This window comes from Lycium ferocissimum, chromosome 3 (genome assembly GCF_029784015.1).
Source record: "Lycium ferocissimum isolate CSIRO_LF1 chromosome 3, AGI_CSIRO_Lferr_CH_V1, whole genome shotgun sequence".
In the NCBI taxonomy this organism is placed as follows: Eukaryota; Viridiplantae; Streptophyta; class Magnoliopsida; order Solanales; family Solanaceae; genus Lycium; species Lycium ferocissimum.
Window position 1 is genome coordinate 1,345,085 of NC_081344.1, and position 21,514 is coordinate 1,366,598.

At 32.1% G+C, this 21,514-nt stretch overlaps 2 protein-coding genes across 2 annotated transcripts; one reads left to right on the top strand and one right to left on the bottom strand.

Annotated features, from left to right (window-relative positions):
• The first annotated feature begins 1,898 nt into the window (after positions 1 to 1,898).
• LOC132049163 (uncharacterized) lies at positions 1,899 to 4,140 on the top strand. The gene has a single exon (XM_059439860.1). It carries the CDS (start codon positions 2,566 to 2,568, stop codon positions 3,832 to 3,834), a length of 1,269 nt encoding a protein of 422 aa, XP_059295843.1. The 5' UTR covers positions 1,899 to 2,565; the 3' UTR covers positions 3,835 to 4,140.
• A 4,601-nt stretch (positions 4,141 to 8,741) lies between these two features.
• LOC132049164 (protein trichome birefringence-like) lies at positions 8,742 to 12,914 on the bottom strand. Its single transcript, XM_059439861.1, has 5 exons — positions 11,578 to 12,914; positions 10,822 to 11,014; positions 10,413 to 10,606; positions 10,153 to 10,311; positions 8,742 to 9,523 (listed from the first exon to the last, which is right to left on the bottom strand). The coding sequence occupies exons 1-5, from the start codon at positions 12,771 to 12,773 to the stop codon at positions 9,169 to 9,171; spliced, it is 2,097 nt and encodes a 698-aa protein (XP_059295844.1). The 5' UTR covers positions 12,774 to 12,914; the 3' UTR covers positions 8,742 to 9,168.
• Positions 12,915 to 21,514: the final 8,600 nt, after the last annotated feature.

The following is a 21,514-nucleotide window of genomic DNA, read 5'->3' on the forward strand; positions in this document are numbered from 1 at the left end:
CTTTTGAAATTATGTATTAACAATTTCATATACATTGAAATTTTAGTGATTTTTGACTTATCCAGACGTTGCGTCAAAAATGTTGGGTTTGGTTGAACCCAATAACTACGCTCTCCATCGCCACTATTTGAGGAGTCAAACATTTTATTCTTTGACAATAATCTCCTCAACTATATTATGTATCACTGAACTATTACACGTTTAGAATTATATAGTCAAAATAGGATGTCGTATCGAAGATATCGGGTTCGATCAAATCCTACAGTAATTACTCTCTCCGTCCGCCACTATTTGATGAGTCAAATTGTTTTTTCTCTGTGATTATTGATGAGCGCAAAACACAGTATAATTTCCTTAAGCGCTTCGCTAATCAAAAATAATATAGTTTAAGATCGACTCCGCAAGGATTTGTACAAACAATTACTAAAACAAAATCTTGCTCAGTATTATTCATGTGATCAAAACTTGAGTCCTACACAAGAAAACACACGTAATAAGTATAAAATACTAATATTATAGCTCAAATAAGATTAAAGCGTCGTAATTAAAAGGTAAAATATAGCTAAAAATTCGTATTTCTAGATTACGGTCAATTATAATTTTCTCAACTAGAATATATACCGCTGAATTTATTACACTTGACTAATCTTTTAGTTATTTTTTCATACATATATATCCGGACGTCGCTTCGAAAATGTTACTTAGCTGAACCCACTAAATTTCTCAACTGGACTATGTACAACTGATGTGAAGCCCAATAATTGGGGGCTTAGCAGCTTCATGCATCTTACAATTTTCCAAGTTATTGTGCGTCAACGTCTGTACAAAACCATATGTCAAAGACTTTAGCATTGTAAATCATTATCTCTCTTGCTGACTTATAAAAGAGGATGGATACAAGGAAATGTGATGTTTTGATTATAACTTATTTTCTTTAGTTTAAATTTGACTCACTAGATTCAGTTCTTACCATAACCTTTTCTTAATCCCGTTTTAGTTCTAGCAATAACTTTACTTTTCAAATTGAGAATTAGAAATCTGAACCCTAATCTTGCCATTCATCGATAGTCTACACTATCACTGAGCTTGATACATGTCACATTCTTCTTTTGATATTATTTACACTTTGAAGAATTTTCGATAAAACAATGCTCGAGTCAATAAAAGATTTTTTTTATATCGGTCTAAAATGGCTTATGTAACATAATGTGATATCATTGGCTTTCTATCAAGTTCACATGATTTTTTTAGAAGATCTTTTCTTTTCAACTATCAATACAAAAATTTTATTTGCACACCCAATAATCTCTCACTCAAAATTTCCACGTGCCCATTAAATTCATGGATCTGAAAATTCACTGTGTACCACCCACTTCATCCCGAGTATTTCTCTCCATCAAAGTCCACAAACTTTTTTTTGTATGTGTCTCAAGTAAAGATAGTTATAAACTGGCTACAGACAGTCAATGACAGTAAATCGAGTCTCACGCCATCACTCTGTCGTCTCCATACTTATCTCGCCTAATCATTGAATCTTATACCAGGTGTTTGACTAAAACAACTCAAAAAATACTCTTAACATGGTGCATGTAATGTCCATCATGATTAAAGGCCGCAACTTTAAAACATTTTAAAGTCCATTTTTCAGAAGTTCTCGCACCATTTGAAGTATACCTACGCTTTACATATACTAATTTTTTTTTGTCCAACTGGACCCACTGGCCTACTTGGATGATGACGTGGCATGAATCCAGACCCACACAAACCCTTTGAGAAAGTGAGAATATTACCAAAAAATTGCTTACGTGTGCATATAGATAGTTCCCGCTTTCTCTGTATCTGAGCTTGTTTTCTCGGGTCAAAATTAAACCCCTATTATTATTATTATTATTATTACTACACACAAAATCTCTTTCTAGTGGACCAGATCCCTAATTCACTCAAAAATGAAAATTCCACTAAAAATTGCTCTAATTTCATTGCAATTATAGCCAAATTATGCTGATTTCTTTCATCAAAATCCAATCTTGGTAACTCAAAGGTCTTTTCTTTCTCTCTATCTTTATTCTTGTTTACTTTGTTAAACAAAAAAACCCTAAATTTAAATTGATTTTAATTTTGGAAAAATGAGTTCTAAATTGTGGGTTTTCAATTGATTGTTGAATTTCTCATCTGGGTTCATAATCTTGGTGACCCTTTTGGATTTTTTTCATTTTCTTGTGATAAGTTGGTGGTTTTTTGTTCTTAATTTGATTTACCTAAAAAAGATTGTAACTTTATTAGAATTGTTGGTCTACTTGGTGTTGGTTTTGATTTATAAATTATTTGGTTTTTTTTTTCAATTTTTATTGTTGTCTGACCTGAGAAAAATTAGGGTTTCTGCTCAAATTTAGCTGATTGAACTTGGGTTTGATTTTTCTTGAGTTGGTAAGTAGTAGAAGTTATTGGATGAATGTGAAGATTGAAGGTTTTTAATAAAAGGGAATCTTGATTTTCATTTGGTATAGTGGGAAAGCTTGAGTCTTTGGAGGTTCTTGTATTTTATTTTGTATTAGTGGAATTGATATGGGGGATAGTATACCGAATACGATGAATCTTGATCTGAATTTGGGACCTGTTGAAAGTCCTACTGATGATTCTGAGCCTGTTCCTGCTTCATTTCCCATTGATGATATGAATTTAGAGGATTTGTTAGATGGTTATCGGTTTAGGGAAGTTGTTAGGCAAAGGAGGAGTAGATGGCGTTCAGCCTTGAGGAACATACCCGTCCCTGCAGAAGCGAGAAATATCGCGATGGAATTCATCGGTAGGAGTGAACCGCAAACAAGTGATGTTGATGTTGTTCCCGAGGAGAGACCAACTGAGGTGGAAAATACATGCGATAACAATAACGGGTATTTGAATGATGAGATTCTGGGGAAAAAAGAAGACAATGAAAAAGGTAATAGTGAGGAAGGGGGAAGCTTTTTTGATTGCAATATATGCTTGGACTTGTCTAAAGAACCTGTTGTTACTTGTTGTGGTCACTTGTTTTGTTGGCCGTGTCTTTATCGTTGGCTACATCTCCATTCGGATGCGAAGGAATGCCCTGTTTGTAAAGGGGAAGTGACTATGAAGAATGTTATCCCAATTTATGGCCGGGGAACTGGTGTACGCGACCCACCTGAAGAGGATTCGAATCTGAAAATCCCTCATAGGCCTCAAGCAAGGCGTGTCGAGAGCTGGAGGCAAACTATTCAAAGGACAGCATTTACCATTCCTATGGAAGAAATGATTCGCCGTCTTGGAAACAGATTTGATTTGTCTCAGCTGCAGCAGAATAATCCGGAAGGTTCTCATGAATTACCCGAGCGAAGCAGCTCACTGCTCAACCGTATTCTTACTTCCAGGGGACTTCGCAGAGAACAGAATCCCGTGATTCCTTCTGATGACGTGGTTGACTTGACACAGACGAGTCCGACCAACTCGGACGTGTGGGAAAGTCGTCGTCTTTCCTCTTTATTACTCCGTAGATCGAATTCACATCGAGCTGCTAATTATGCCAATATTGCTTCTGCTTTTGGTTCTGGTGGTAGGCTGGTTGAACCATACTTCCGTGGTAATACTGTGGAGAGGAATCAGGAGCAGCAGCCTTTACCAGTTGATGATAGAGATTCAGTTTCGAGTATTGCTGCTGTTATACACTCAGAGAGTCAAACAGTGGATACTGCTGCTGAAATAGATTCTAGGGTTTCCCTTTCTACATCATCTTCCAGAAGAAGAAATGATGCTTCCAGAATTTCAGATGTGGATAGTGGAGATTCACGTGCACCTAGGAGGAGGCGGCTAAATTGATTAGTGTTCTTCTTATGCCCCCCGTCCCCTGTATGGCATTGATATTCCTGAGCTTTTTCGTTAGGCATATTCGGTAGGAAGTGTACTCTTCCTTGAGTTTCAAAATACCTTCTCCAGTTTGCTGGTTAGTCTTCTACCATTAGTTCCCTTATCCGGCTGGTCCAAGCTTTCAAGTTGCAAGTCATATAAAAAAACTTGTTTAAATAATCGCGCTTATTTGTCTTTACCTCTGTAAATAACCATGCAAGTGGTAGTTCTATTGGTATACCAGCTTTTGATGTCCTCAATAAATTGAATTTTGTTCCATATGATTCTTTCCAGTGGCTTACTTGGTTTGGTATTTCTGTGAGCATTGAAATGTTACTAATTGCCATTCAAATTCTCTGGTTATTGGTATTGATAATGTCTTTGGATGTCACTAGCTTAAGGATAAATCATCAGTGTGTTTTGAAGTTAACCTCCTTTCATAAGTACAGAAACTCTTTATATTCTTCAATAATTGAAGAAGTCTTCTATGTTGCTCTGCATCTAATAGTCTATGTTGCTTGGACTCTTCAAAAAAGCCGTCAGATGTGTGTTAGATCCTTCAAAAGTAGTGCAGTTTTGGAGGATCCGACATAGGTACTACAGTAGTTTTGGAGAGTCCGAGTAACATTGCCCACAATATAGAGCTTAAGAGCATTTGGACTTTACAACAACAACTATGCCTCAGTACCAAACAAGTTGGGTTTGGCTATATAATCTTGACTACTTCATTTAAGCTCAACTCATGTCAGGCTTTTGGACTTTGACCAGATAAATTTAATCTAAGACTTGAACAGCATTCATTTGCTTCTCTGTTTCAGAACCTCTCTGTTATCTTGCATTATTGAATACTCCTTCTGTCCCAATTTATGTGACACACCTTCCTTTTTAGTTTGTCCCAAAAAGAATGTCACCTTTCTATATTTAAAAACAATTTAACTTTATGTGATGATTTACAACCACACAAATATTTAAGGCTTGGTTTGGACCACAAATTTCAAAAGTCTTCCTTTCTTTTTTAAAACTCCTAGTCAAGTCAAATGGTGCCACATAAATTGGGACGGAGGGAGTACTAAGTTAATTGCAGAGTACCTACCATGTTCTATGCCTTAAATCTTTGTTTGTTTCATGCTCTTTTGTTAGATCTCAAATGCTTACACGAAGCTGTTCCTAGTTTCTTTCTTATTCTTGTTTGAATTGGGAAAAGCATTTTAGAAGCTTCAATTCATGTGAGTAAGAAGGTGCATTTCTAGACATTTGATTTGTGAATACTAATAAGATTATTCTTGATGTTTCTCTCACTTTCTGTGGTTCTTGTTCAACAACATACCAAGTGTAATCCAACCAGTGGGGTCTGGGAGAGTAGTGTGTGCGCAGACCTTGCCCCAACCTTTTGTTCATTTACCAAAGAAGATCCTTTTCTGAAGTCTTGTACTAAATGGTACTTATTAGCTTGTGAATTTGATGAGATCTTCCAATATAACTGGTTCTTTCATTCTAGATGTTTGCATAAGATATTTGAGCTGAGAGTCTATCGAAAACAACTTCCCTATCCTACAAAGATAGGGGTAAGTTCTGGACGTTCTTCAAATATCCTCATCTTTTTAAGTTAGGATGGGCTTGAAAGAACCTCCTTTATGAGGCTTTGCAGTTTGAAAGGCGTTTTAGGAGGTTTCCTCCATTACAGTTATTGACCGGGTCATTGGCACTTATGTCCTATTTTGTGCTGGTCTTTAATTTTTGCTCCTCATAACAAATACATTTTTTCGTGGGGCATAAGTTTATATTTTCACATCATAATATCAACAAGTTATGCCCCGACCGTTGAACTTATGCAGCAAGGCATAATTCGACTGTTAAAGGGCAAAATTAAAGACCAACCCATTTGAAGGACAAAAATTAAAGACCAACTCATTTGATGGGAGGTCCTGCAATTTCTTCTGATTGACCATTTGCAACCTTTGGATAATTTTCCCATCAAATATGTACTTCCTTTTGAAAAAAAGTTGTAATTAGAGTAATTTTACCCGTGGAATCAAAGTAGATGAGAAGAATTCATCTTGTGTCGTCTTTATTTTCAAAATTGTTGCTCGGCTTCTTTGACTACTCTATCACCCCTTTTGAATAGGCATGTGATGTCTTTCTTCTTCTTTTTTTATTGGCAAATCATGCTTGTGCTAATCCACCTTAAGATAAGATTCAAAGAGTAGATTAGCCTTGAACGGATGACTAATTGTTCAATATAACTACTTCTATAAGGAATTCTATCTCTCCTTTTCTCCCATATAAATGTGACGCCCATTATGAAGTGTTGATCGATGAGGGCAATTCGAAGAGAAGGGTTGGCAATCTGAACTTCTGAAAAAGTGGTAAATGTTACTTCTTAGTCGAATCCCATATTGTAATGAACAGAAGAATGAAAAGCTTTATAAGGCATAATATAAGTTTACGTACATTTTTGTGCTCGATGATGACATAGCCCAAGGAACAAATTTGTTAAGTATGTTGAGCTAAAGCAGACAATCTGTGCCACGAGCTTGGGTCGTGATAAATATGGCATCAGAGTCTGACCCTCCCTCAGCACGAAAGTGAGGCAAACCTCAGTGGGGGATATTGAGTCCCGACTCAAGTACACATGACGCCTGATGACGGGAGGCAAGTTGAAGAGAAGAACTAACATACCTCTAGGCTGGCAAATCCTTTCACGGAATGAGCTAAAAAGTGGAGAGTTTTATAATGCATAATACAAGTTCACATTGTACGCTTTTCGACTCGAAGATAGCATAGCCTAAACGACAAATATGAGTTATTTGGGCTGAAACCGAACATTTAAGTAACAGAGGCTTGGATCATGACAATTTGAATCCAAAAACAAACAAACAAACAAAACAGAAAAGAGATGTTTTATAGTCGATAGATACGTTATCTAAGCAAGATTTATGACCAATTAACCGCATTAAATTGTATGGTCCCCTGTGAACTAATCAATTGAAATTGAACAATTGGACCACTCTTTCTAAAATTATTGAAGACAGCCCATAAATGGCTCAATAATAATTGAAAGGGTCATTCTCTCAACTCCCTACTACCACCCATTTGGTCCAAAACACCTAGCACTGAAAAGTAAAGGAGTGTATATCCATAAAATGTCCCCAGAATTCAAATATGGAAAATAAAGTCATCATATTATAACCCTTTCAGTAAGTACCAACCTGCCAGAAATTTATCACATTTTGAACAAAGGTCTTGATCCATAATAGTTAGAAAGGATTTAAATATATATGCATTGATAGTATAAAGTTTACACGATCCGTATAATTGAATGTTTTATAACATGTTACAACTCAATTTTCAAGTTGACGTATCAAACTTGATATAACGAGTTACCTGTTATAATATGTCAACTTAATTTTATAGTGTGAAAAATCTATACACTGTCAATGTACAAGACTTGAACTCTACTAAAAAATAGAGTACTAATCACCCTCTTTTATCAATTTTCTATCTTTCTGGGGGATATACTTAAAACTCATTTAAATATCGACTTACATCTACTCCTCACATGGCAAATTACATTCATATATTTTTCATTAGAACAATTGACATATTGTTGTGCTTTGAGCCGTTTGGACAACCTTTTTTACAAATATATAAAATGGTGTTAGAATAGTAGCGGTCTTTTTGAAGATTTTTTGGGTGTTTTATGAGTAAACATGTTTCTTCTACCTTCCTTCATTAAAGAATTACTAAAACGTTTTGAAAAAATTTAGAGAGAAAAAATGGTTTTCAAAATAGTTAATAGAAAATCTTAAGAAAAGTTTCCACATGTAAATGCAACTTTAAGAAGATAGAACTTGACCTAAAGTGATTGCTTCAGATCCAAGAACCCAAAAACATAAAATTAACTAGAAATATTCAGGAGGTTAAGCCACAATCACATGTCAAAATCATGTTCCCATCTTAATTATTTCAAGTCCATCATTGTACATATACCCTTGACAAAACACAATTGTCATACATGCCGACATTGTACAATTCACATGGAACGAATAATGTAAGTTATATACCATAATAATGAAAATAAATTTACACTATTAGTATAATCTAATCTGCAATAGCATGTTAATTAAACACTGAGTTTAAGAAGAGAAGGGAGACTTTTGAATCTTATCTACATGTGGGATGTTGTGCTCAAAAATTACTAAATATAGAGAGTGACATTCATTTTGGAACTTATTAAAAATAAAAGTAAGACACATTGAAACATATGAATATCAAATTATAAATTAACACTTATCATAAAGATTTGCATGTAATTATCTTATAAGTGGTCTGATTGTATATATATTGTATACAGTATACACCGTTAACAGAGGCGGGTTTAAGATTTAAGATTTAAGTTTGATGAATTTGACCTTTAAATTCTAGCATTTTAATTTTGAAATTAAGAGATAAAGTGTAGAAATACCGGATTCAATTAAGCCAGTAGCTTATAATAAGCTACATCTGGCATTGATGGTAATGCATGCATACAGTTTAAACTCAATAGAATACTTAAAAAACATAGTAAAACAACCCATGTTAAGAAGACTTTATAAGACATTAAAGTACTAAATGGAGTACTTAACCAAACTGTCCCTAAATAGTCCAAGACGACAAGCTTCTTATCAAAAGCATGAAACAGCAAAATTTCATAATCAAGCAGAGATGTCATGTGTAACATGGAGAAAGATCCCCTAATTACGCACAAGAATTAAGAAAACGCTATGTCACAAACAATAATTTTGTAATAAAAATTTAAAAGCTCAACCACACCTTTGACTAATGATGTACACAAAACCCTGATACAACAAACACAACTATATAGTATATGATTCATTAACTAGTTCAAAATAAATAATGTAAATAATTAAGAATATCATTTACAATGTCGAGTCTCTCAAGACTCAGAAAAATATTTGGAAGCAATGACAGGGACTTACAACTGTTCGTAATTATAAATAAAAATCCCTTTAACATTACTACCAAGTATAAATCTCTCTCCCAAGGAAACTTTCTCTATTCTCGCATATATAGTTTACACTATAAACATACTTTTTATCCCCCTTTTTTCTATAATCGAGAAATTCTGGAGGATCCGTGATGCACAATTCGAAACTCAGTGGATAACTATGTCGCTTGAACTCTCTAAAATGTTGTTGCACCCGAGTCAGATCTTCCAAAAATGCACTACTTTTGGAAAATCCAACACGTTCACGACAACATTTTTTAAGAGTCCGAGCAAGACAGGTGGATAATGAGCTCGACCCTCTATGACTTTTTGTCTTCTTGTTGTTTTTGGTGTTGATCTACTAAAATTTTAGCATATAGCAACTCATTCCAAGCATCAGGTACACCAGGGAGGCACCAATGACTACAATCTTGGAACAACAATGGTGTTTTCTTTTCCTCATTGGTGAAATGTTGTTTCCTATATATTGATGGGTGCCCATCTTTTCTAAAATCTGTCATTCTTGTGACATTGAGATAAGAGACTTGAGTTTTCATCCCTTTCAAGACTCTTTCTAATACATTCATCTTGGATGGATATGGAGTAAGATATGTAGTGTTCTTGATTGGCTCTGTTTCATGGTCACATGCTCCACCTGAATTCCATTGTCCACCACTGTAAAAAAGAAGATGAAGATATTTTAAGCAAAAATTATGATGAAAATCATGATATGATAATTAATAGGCTAGAGAACAAATAGGTTATGGATAAATAACGGTTAATTTCACATATTCACGTTAAACTTTATCCACTATAATAGTAGGATCACAAAATTATTTTTATCACATCAATGTAATTGAACTTGCCCGCTATAACAGTAATGTTACATAACTTTTTTTGTCACATACGTAACTTTTTTTGTCACATTAAAGTTTACTGAACTATGTCTGAATTGCTCAAAAACTATAAATGACCAGAAGGTTTTCGGCACAAAAAATGTATGTATGATAGAAAATAGAATGAATCCATCGTGTAAAAATTCCGTCTACATATATTTTATGAAGCAAAACACAGTTAAAAAGATATATTGAAATGAAACAAAAAGGAGGAAAAAACATTAGCCGATGCTTGCTATCTGACCTTCTGGTCATTGTTTGAACAATTTACACGTAGTTCAGTTACTTTAATGCAACAAAAGATTATTTTGTGATTTTACTGTTATAGTAGATAAAGTTCAGCGATCATACGTGAAACTAACGGATGAACAACGATACAACTACAGAGAAGAGAACTCGAGCTACTACCTAAAATGAGATGCAGAATAACCTCTGAAGAGAACAAATGTTTTCTTTGGATTTACATGGGAATCAACCCATCTTCCCCATGTTGTTAAAGCTTTTCGAAATGCCTCGAGAACATCTAATTCACTGTACACATGACTTCCTTCTTGATAATAGTCCTTCCTGTAAAATGCAGGATAATGCAAAAAAAAAATCTTTAAGCATAAACAACTATAGGATAAGATAATACATATTGAAAGTAAAAAAGAAACAATAAGTTTTACCCTAAGGAAGTTTTCTCGTGAGTCCACCAGTGGCCAGTGTTGAAGACTAAGATATCTGCATTTTTATATTTATCAGCAGACTGTCCAATTAAATCAAGTCGAAGAGTTTCCTTCTTTGCTCCTTTTTTATCTGCAACTTCCCATTCTTGAACCAAGAATGGAGATACAAAGAATTCCACTCTGCTATTATACTCCTGAAAATAAAAATGTCATTAGATTATGAACATATAATGATGAAGTCTAATAGTGTCTATGTTGCTCGAACTCTTCAAAAACGTCATCGAGTGCGTGTAGGATTCTCCAAAAGACCGCATTTTTGAACGATCCAACACAGGTATGGTAGCATTTTGGAGAGTTCGAGCAACACAAAATACTCAGTTATTAGTCCAGCAAAAATTAGATATCTTACTTCAAATAGAAATGAATATGAAGCTTCTGATCTGAAATGGTGTCTCCCAGATTCTTCATAAACTTTTTTCTTATCTTTCACAGAGTTTCTGAGAATGCAAACAAGTGATTCCCACATATTCCTATTGAGAGAATCACCGACGAATACTAATCGCTTTCCTCTCAATAACTCAAGCATATGAGTGCCATTCAATCTGGCAACAAGTTCCAAAAAAAAAAAAAATCAATTGTTAGAAGACTTAAATACTATGGAAGTATAAAGATTCTGATTTGATCCCAAAGAAGCAAAACAAGAACAAATAGCCTGTTATAAGATCTGTTTGAAATGTAATTGATGAAACATATAAACTTTAATATAAAGGAATCATGGTTTAATCAGTTAACTAGATCAAATCTGACAGATAATGAACAAAGTTGGAACTTTTTGAGTGATTGAAAATTGAGGAAGCATAGGATCCTTGAAGCCTCTAATTTGGAGCTGATAACAACAACAACATCGCTTCAGTCCCAAACAAGTTGAACTCGGCCTAATTTGGAGATCATAAACAAGTTAGGGTCGGCTATATGATTCCTCACTGCTTCAGTTAAGCTCAACTCATATGAATTTGGAGTTCAAACAACAACAATAACAACTACTGTGTCTCAGTCCCAAACAAGTCGAAGTTGGCTATATGAATCCTCAGTTATTCATCTAAGCTCATAGATCAGATAAAATTGTTTATATTAGATGTTTCAGCAAAACTAGCAAAAAGATTACCTTGGAAGAGTGCAAGCATTTGGCTTCCATTTCATCTTCATGTGATTATTATCAGGTCTACCATTGAGAAAACAGTTAAATTGTTCATCAATCAGAGAACAAGAACCAGGTTTATACAAAGGATAAGACTCATCTTTCACCCAATTCCCATCAAAGAAATCACAACTCAACAAAGACTTAACCAAATCTTCATCTTTCTTCTTTGCCGACACATCTAAATTTTTCACAAATGAAGAAGTGAAATTACTCTTCACGCCCTTATCTTCAATTTCTTTCTCTTTACTGCCACTAGCAGACTTTGTTGCTGAATTTGTGCTATGATTCTCACTTGCAGGTGACTTTTCTGATGTATTTTTGCTCTGATTTGCCTTCAAGTTTCCAACTTTATCATCAAAATCTTTACTTTGGGGCTGATGTTTCACACTTGATGATTCTTGATTAACCCCAGATGAAGATTTTGGTGCTGTATTTACTGTCTCATTAACAGTTTCTGATGGATTTTTGCTTTGATTTGCCTTAAAGACGCCAACTTTATCATCAAAATCTTTACTTTTTGGCTGATTTTTTACACTTGATGATTCTTGATTCAACTCAGATGAAGATATTGGTGTTGTCACATTCACATTAGGCTTCAAGGGGTTTTTCAAGACTCCATTTTTATCATCAAAATCTTTACTTTGGGTCTGATTTTTCACATTTGATGATTCTTGATTCAAACCAGATGAAGATATTGGTGCTACTACTGTGGGGTTTTTCAAGATTTCAACTTTATCATGTGAATCATTCTTCAAAGTCTCATTTTTACCAATACCCAAATCTTTTTTTTCCAAATTGGGAGGCTCAAAAGTGGAATTTTGGGATGTGGGGTTAGTAAAATTTTGAACTGGCTGTGATGAATTAGGGAAAAAATACGAGTACATTGAAGAAAAATGAGATCTATAAGATTCATCAGAATAAGTTACAGTATTACTACTAGTACTACTGCTGCTTAAGGAGAAAATATTTGTGAACCAAGGAGAGGAAGAGTTAGAGGAAGGACTAAAAGCTAAGAAAAAGGTAACAAGAATGAAAACAAACATAAAACCATATGCACAAGTGACAGTTCTTTTGGTTTTCAAAAAAGAGAAGTGTGTTTTCAGGTCAGTAATGAGTGTTTTTCCCCCATTAATGGGTGTATATTTTGCTGCATCAGCCATTTTGCCTAGTGAGTGTTTTTTTTTTTTTTTTTAAGAAGTTTCTGGGGAGAAACACAACTTAATAGACAAAAGTTCAGCTGAGGAAAACAAGAAGAGAGAAGAGTGATAGGCCTTGATATGTGAGAAGGAAAAAAAAAAACAGCAAATCGCAATGGAAAGAGAAGGAAAAGGGAAAGTTCGATGTATGTGGCTATAAGCGTGTTGTGTGGACTCTTTAATGCGTGCTTATGTGTGAGAGAGAGTGTGTGGAGAGAGAGAGAGAGAGATTTAGTTCAAGGGAAAAAACATCAAATGTACCCTGAGGGAGAGTGAGTTCAGGCCTTCAGGGAAAAAAACATCAAATGTACCCTAAAGTTTTCCCTAAAGGTGTCATTTGGACATAATTTGAAACTATAGTTTGAAATTTCAAATTATGCATTTTTAGATGATTTGAGATTTTATCTCATCACACAAAATTATGAGATGAAATTGCATGTCCAAACGCATACTAAATCGAATACACACTCTAACTAATCGGACCGTTTAATATCGACCTATTCACTTTGAAGAAATTTTAGGTCGCTCGATTAGTTATAGCGTGTATTTAACTTATCCAGACAAATTTAGAGTGCATTTCCTTGATACAACTTCTGCAGTTATACTACGTAGTCCATTTGCATGGTGATGAGTTTTGGCCCAACTCAGCTCCAAAATCTAGCTCAATGTGAGAGTTGTCAAAAACATATAAGGAGAACATCTCATCTCTAGAAAATCAAAACTCAGCATCCATCACATGTTTAGGTCTACCAATTGGATCGTTGGATAATATGATATGGAGGTCCGTCATCAAATAAATCGACATGATGCATATGAATAGAATCGTAGACAATATGAAATCCTGTAGATTGAGTGGATAATATAATGTGGAGGCTCAACATATCATGTAAATGAATAAATTAAAACGAATCTGATTATGCTAGATAATATATATAATGAAATGGACTTTGAGATTAATTCAATCACCTCAAAAGTTAGTTCATGAATAAGGATCGTTCAAAAATCAAAATTATATAAACATGCAATATCATCCCTAAAGAGTTCAATGGGGGAACTCAATAATAACTTAACTTAAAAATAAGACAAGTAACTTAATAAAAAATATATTAATAATAAAAGATTACACTATTAAGGTATTTAACTTAAAACTTACTTACAAATATAGATTCGACAACCAAGTAAAATATTGACGAAATAATCATGTTCACTCACATATAATAAGTTTTCAGAAACTTTTTTTCCAAATAAAATGCATGTTCTAGTATAGCTTAATCAGCTCCCAACACACTCTTTTAGCTTCAGCATCAACCAAGTTTCCACCAATGATTACTTATTAACAATGAACCAATTATTTTAAATCAAAAGAGGTAATTACTCTAAGTATGTATTAAAGTAAATAAGTTGCTTTAATTAAAGTAAAGAAGCTGCTTCAAATAGCATACTCATTAGTTAATTCTTTCTTAAGAAAGTTTTAAAGAAGCAGAGATTTCAAGTGGTACATTGTCATAGTGGACTCAAAAAAGTTTTAAAGTTTTCATTCACCTTTTTGAACTTTGTCAATGTTATGTTGACACTTTTGGGTGTAAAAATGACACTTGTTTTTGAGTTTATTAGCAAGAATGCCACTGCCTTGGTATTGCCAGAGAGAATATAGGAGATAGCCACGTGTACACGGATTCACGTACCTCTTTGTCTGGCCATGTGTAGCGTTAACATGGAGTACATTAATTAGAATGTTTGTTTTTTTAACTAGTTTTTTGGTACACTTGTTTTTTCACTGGTACAAAGTTAAAAAGTGTATACCTTATAAACTTGTTTGACTACATATATCATGTCGGTGAAGGTGAATAGGTGATCTGTCCGAATTCAAGTGATGTAGTTTTTTCTTTTTAATTTGTTCTAATGATATTTTTTATGTTTTAATTTATGTAAATGTAAGGAAAATATAGAATTTTTAATTCTTATAAATCCTCTCATTAAAGATAAAAAAAATAAAATTATATTATTTCTAAATATAGAAAAATGACATCTCTTTTAGAGAAACTTGAACGAAAAATATGACTACGAAGAAATAGTACTTTTAAATTTTAAATTTTGTGTTTACCCTAATGAGATGATTTATAGTTATGCAAATATTAATGATATGGTTTTAACGTAAGTATTATGGACCTTTTTTTCTTTTGTAAACTCCATACTCAATCGATGGAGGAAATAAGATCTCTTGACCTCTTACAATTTGAATAGAAGATTTTTCAGATCTCTTATGAGTAAAAAATGAAGATCTCTTGTAAAAAAGTCATAAAAAAAAATTGTAAAATACCAAAAATTCATTTAAGACAATGAACAGTTGTTTCTCGAAAAAACAATAGTACTATTAACATCTTAAGATAAAGATATTAGAAAATCTTAATAATCTAGTTAATTAGCTACTTAAATTTTTACCTTGTCGGTAAGAATTTGATCCTCTGTCTAAGTCTTGTAATCCCTTTCTTATTTCCTTTTCCTTCCGCCTAAATTTATTTTTTTATTTTTTAAACGAAGGTGTTAAGGAAATTATGTTTCCAGAAAAATTCATATTTTAATAAGCTGAACTCCGCGTACCCATAGACCGTAGTATTGACTCCTTAAGATCCAATCTAATGCTAATATACACATTTGAGTCCGTACATTTAATAAGTACATGTTGTCACCAGCTTCTTTGCTGCACCTTTATTTAAAATAAATAAATAAATAAATAAATAAGCATAACTTGTACTTCATTCATTTTATCTTCTTTTTCCGGTTTAAAGCGAAATGACATATTCCCTCCGGACATAAAAAAGTCCACTTAGCCTTTTCTTATTGGATAAAAAAAAAGAATTCAGTTAGCAAATCAAGAAAGAATTAACTTTATTTTTTTATATTTGTCCCTATTAAGTGTTATATGATCAAATCTCAATGCCTATTTAATTAGGGATAGTTTAGTCAAATTACCTATTTTTGTCCTGTGTTAAGTATTTTCTTGAAGGGATGTGTAAATGCTTGGTTTCTTTTTGTTCCGGAGGGAGTACCACTTTTATATTTAATTTTAATAAGACTAGATTTAAGAGAGAAGACTGGGTCTTCCGATTTTGATTTTTTCTTTTTTGGTGATGTGTCTTTTTCTTATTGGTTTTACTTGTCACGTTGGCAGGGAGTGATATACACTCACTTCAGTTTGCTTGCAAAATATGTCTACAAACACAATTTGGGCGTTTCAAATGTTGAATAAAAAATAAAGTAAATTCGTGTTTAAATAAAAAATTTGGACAAATTAAAGGGGTTGTATATGTATTAGGCCTCATATTAAATTATATACTTAAGAAATGTTTCAAAAAATGTCTGTTAATTGTCCATGGAGACTATTATCAAAAATATAAAATGACAATTTTTATTAAGGGGGTTAAAATATAAAGAAACGCTACGTGATAGAATGGGAGCTCAACGTCAATATATATACATAAAAATAATTTAAACAAAACATATAAGAAATTTTCAAAAATGAAAGATGTCAACATGAGTTAGGGGTTTGTGGTTTGCAAAGAAGAAAAAGAAGAAGTTGACGCATCCTGTAAGTCTGCTGTAGAAAATTTGCCCTCCAATGATTCTAATTTTTGTACTCCTCCATCCGTCCTTTTCATTTTAATTGTTATTTTAACTTTTTTCATATTCATTAAAAAAATAACTAATACAAGATGATTAAGTTATCTCTATTAATTAGATACTTTTGAGAGTTAAGTATTATTAAAAATGATTACAACGTCTAATATATATACATAAAAAATAATTGTCAACCATAATGGAAGTTTACAGTTAACTTATTTTTTACCAATCTTTTAAACTAAAGAACAAGCGGTTAAAGACAGGAAGGAGTAAATTCATATATGTGGGATACATTTTAATATTTTGATGGATTATGGCTTCAAGAAGAATGTGCTTTACTTTTTCCCTTTCGACTTCAAGTTACCTTCTTTTTTTTTTTGCTTTTAAAAATACCAAGCAGAATTGTGATAGGTTGATAATCTACATAAAATTAATTAATCTTTGATGATGTTGATCAATGCATAGTTGCTACTCGTGTGGTTGACATCCTCCCATGTCTCTCTCTCCACTGCTTTATTATAGTTAATAAAATATTTAATTAATATAGCAATAATTTGTTCCCAATAAATCGATCAATTTAAGATACTTAAATAAAACGGAGTTCGTTGAATAAAAGGTTGTGCTATCAATAATTTTTGCATGATTTGTCGGTAAAAGAAAGGAAGAAATTGCACGTTTTGTCCTTCAAATTTTAAATTTTTTTTTTGTTTTTTTTTTTTTTTGCTAATTAAAAAAGATCAAAAGTAAATACAAGATAGGTTGATAATCTAAATTTATCAAATCAAAAAAAATTATTTGATTAAAAATGAAAGACTAGCACGTAGTACACTGTCAATGTCCTCCAGAACCTGTTGGAGAACATATGTAATCATCTTAGCTTATTTTACCCAAATATCAAGTGGGCTAGGAAGATTTTTATTTTTATTTTTCAACAGAAAATAATCAAATGTACTACTCTATGTTATTGGCTTATTTCTGTTACTAAAATTATATATCATAGTTTTTTTTTTTTTTTTTTTTTTTTTTTGGAGGTCATATGATTCACGGAAGTAGGAAAAAAATCTCTCTCTTTATTTTTTGTTTTCGAATACCACTGTTTGATTTATATCTAAAGGATTTTAAAAATATTTGGTATTAATTGATCTTTTGTTCAAAATAACCAGGACCATATAGCTTGTGCATATATTTTGTAAAAAAAAAAAAAAAAATATTAAGGACGTTTTTGTATATGTTAGTAACTTATTGAGCTTAACTTGAACAAATGATTTGAAGCATTTCGAAATATGCAAAAGAAGAAAAAAAAAAAAAAAAAGAAGGAAAAGTTTAGTAAGACGAGCAATATAAGGGAAAAAATTTACGCGACTGTGATTGTATAAAGTTCTAGCATTTCTATAGACTATAGTTAATTAACATATTTTTACCTTATTAAATCACTTAATTATAATATATTATATATTTTAATCTAAATTATGGCTTAAGAAGAATCAAGATGTGGTATTGTTAACTAAAAAAGCAGTTTTTCCTTAGTGGCTTTTTAAAGAAATTTTTGTTCTAATTTAAGAAAAAAATAAGTTCGACTTTATTTTTTTGGCTTAAGTTTCAACCATAAGTGCTTTAGATAAGCTTTTTTTTTTGCTATTTAAAAATGACCAAGAAGAAACAGTTGTATAGGTTTTATTATTTTTATTCTTGAAGACAAAATAAAAGTATGATTGTACATTTTTTTAATTTTAATCTTTGATGATGTTAAAGATTAATAACATATGTTGCTAATCGTGTGGTTGACATCCTCAATATAATGGAGTGTATCTAACATCTATTGTGTTTGGTAGTAGGGTCTCCAAGACTTAAAAAAGCTTTATTATATTAATAAAAAAATATTTAATTAATATATAATATTTTATTCCTGATAAAGTTATTATATAAATCGTTCAATTTAAGAATGATACTAGCCTAAATAAAACGGAGTTCGTTGAATAAAAAGTATTTACAATATTTATCATTACATAATTTTTTGCAAGATTTGTCAGTACGCTTAGGTAAAAGAAAAAGCAAGAAGATTTAGCACGTTTTGTCCTTCAAATGGAATCTTAAATTTTTCGCACGAAACGTATTTCAAATGTGTTGGTCGAATCTTTTAATTTATATGGCACTCTTATCACAATGTACTAGTAGCCGACCTAATCAAATTTATGCCTAATGATGCATAAATTTCTAAAGATCAAAAGTCATGAAGGAATAACTTGTGAGATATCCTGATATAAAAGTATAAATTTATATCAGGCAAAAAAATTATTTTTCATGGGCAAAAATGAAAGACTAGCACAAAATAGGGGCATAACTGTCAATGACCCAAGAAAACCTGTTGGAGAACATATGTAATCACATCTTAGCTTATTTAGTACCTAAATATATCAGTGGGCTAGGAAGATTTTTTTTTATTTTTCAACAGGCTAGGAAGAATCAATTAGTACTACTCTATGTTATTGGCTTATTTCTGTTACTAAAATGATATATCATAGTTTTTTTTTTTTTTTTGGAGGTCATATGATTCACGGAAGTAGGAAAAAAATTTCTCTCTTTATTTTTTGTTTTCTGAATACCACTGTTTGATTTATATCTAAAGGATTTTAAAAATATTTGGTATTAATTGATCTTTGTTCAAAATAACCAGGACCATAGAGCTTGTGCATATATTTTGTGAAAAAAAAATTCTATATTAAGCACGTTTTTGTATATGTTAGTAACTTATTGAGCTTAACTTGAACAAATGATTTGAAGCATTTCGAAATATGCAAAAGAAGAAAAAAAAAAAAAAAGGAAAAGTTTAGTAAGACGAGCAATATAAGGGTAAAAATTTACGCGCACTACACTAAGCCTTTGATGCATGACATGTGATTGTATAAAGTTCTAGCATTTCTATAGACTATAGTTAATAAACATGTATTTTTACCTCATTAAATCACTTAACTATAATATATTATATATTTTAATCTAAATACCCAGTGTGGGTAATTAAGTATTTACCATTAGCAAGCAATCTACTAAAGATGGGTATTGTTAACTTTTGCTCTTTTGAGATATACAGGTCTGAGAAGAAAAAACAGTACTAGTAAACAGTTTTATTATTTTATTCTTGAAGACAAAATAAAAAGTATGATTGTAGATTTTTTTTTTTCTTTTAAGAGAGTCCGTATTAGCTTGCATAGAATTTTAAAGATTTATATAATCAAATAACAATATGCGCACTATTAGAACTTAATGGATTTAATTCTTTATGAGGCACACCGCACATCAATATAATGGAGGCGCAAAAAGATTGAAATTGCCCACATCTATTGTGTTTAGTAGTAGTCTCCAAGACTTAAAAAAGAAAGCACTTGGGACTTCAGAGATATCATTTTTCATTTTACACCGAATTATTTTCTATATATTTTTGCCCTAATGTTCAAAAAAGAAGTCATTGAATAAGCACCTTTATAATTGAAGAATTAATGACCAATGAGAAAAGGACTATATTTCATTCAAGTCCTCACTTCGTATTTGCCAAGCACTTTTTGTCCACCGACGAAAATCTGATCAAAATATGTATTAAAATTCAACCAAATTTTTTTATTTAAATGAATAGAAGAATCAGATGATTCTTATTGAAAAGGACAAATGTTGAGATAATTTTTATCTGTCACGCACTCTTGTAATACGAAGATTGAATACAACAGCATGGACTTTTTAATCAGTTGCCATGTGATTCCACTATTCCCCACTTTTACTTTTGTTTCCATCAATAGAAATATAAATTCCACTAATATACCTTCACCTTTTATTTTCTCTGGTACTTTTTATGTTTTTTTAACATCTTTCTTTATCATCCCAATTTAAATTCATACCATGTATAGTTCGAACTATATTTTGTTTTTCTTGGTTAAAAAGTGAAATTGCTTTATGGTACAAGCTGCAACCTGGTGTAAATTGAAAACAAGATCAATATTTATACTATTACATAGTCTAATTATGAAGCAAACCTGAATAAGCACCTTTACAATTGAATTTGACCAATGAGAAAGGACTATTTCTTTTCTTTTGCCAACCACTTTTTGTCCACCGACGAAAAATCTGATCAGAATATTAAAATTCAACCAATTTTTTTTATTTTTAAATGAAAAGAAGAATCAGATGATTTTCTTATTGAAAAGGACAAATGCTGAGATAATTTTTCGGTCTGTCACGCACTTTTATAATATGAAGGTTGAATACAACAGCATGGACTTTTAATCAGATGCCATGTGATTCCTCTATTCCCCACTTTTACTTTTATTTCCATCTATAGAAATATAAATTCCAGTAATATACTTTCACCTTTTATTTTCTCTTTTACTTTTTATGTTTTTTTTTTAACATCTTTCTTTATTATCCTAATTTAAATTCATAAAGTTCGAACTATATTTTGTTTTTCTTGGTTAAAAAGTGAAATTGCTTTATGGTATAAAGTGAAATTTAAGCAAAACCCTCAAAAAAGGAATTTGAGGAGTATTTCTTTTCTTTTGAGAAATAAATACCAAAAGAATTATCTTTAGTTAAGCATTAAATATGACTTATAAATAAAGTTATCCAGTACTTATGCAGGGGTAATTAAACATCAAGGAAATAAATATCTAGCACATCTTATAGGTGGGTCGGTGACCCCACACTTCTCATGGTGAATATGAATTCTCAATTATCCTTAACAATGATTGTATAATCTCTCAATTATTTGCTTCACTAAATTGAGCAAGAAGCTTTGGTATCATATTAAGGAATGAATAGGGATTCCACTAATTGGAAAGAGAAGGCAAAACAATAACTCAGTACTATTCAGTTTATCATGAGCTATTATTGGGGAGCAAAAATACCAAATATATTTCTCTCATTCCCTCTCTAGTTTTTGGATAAGTAAGTAAAAATGGGCAAATGTCTTCCATCTTTTGATTGGCATTATCAGCCCAATCCCTGCTGCCCCAAGCTCAAATGGGTTGATGGGCTTTTCAATAATAGGCCCAATAAGAATTATTTAGGTTATAAGTCTATAACCCTTTGTTTAGCCCATT

Coding starts and splice junctions, on each gene's coding strand:
- LOC132049163 (XM_059439860.1), top strand. CDS start 2,566: ATGGGGGATAGTATACCGAATACGATGAATCTTGATCTGAATTTGGGA.
- LOC132049164 (XM_059439861.1), bottom strand. CDS start 12,773: ATGGCTGATGCAGCAAAATATACACCCATTAATGGGGGAAAAACACTC. Junction 10,312..10,412: donor CACGAGAAAACTTCCTTAGG/GTAAAACTTATT, acceptor TGCATTTTACAG/GAAGGACTATTATCAAGAAG. Junction 9,524..10,152: donor TATTCTGCATCTCATTTTAG/GTAGTAGCTCGA, acceptor TCTTTTTTACAG/TGGTGGACAATGGAATTCAG.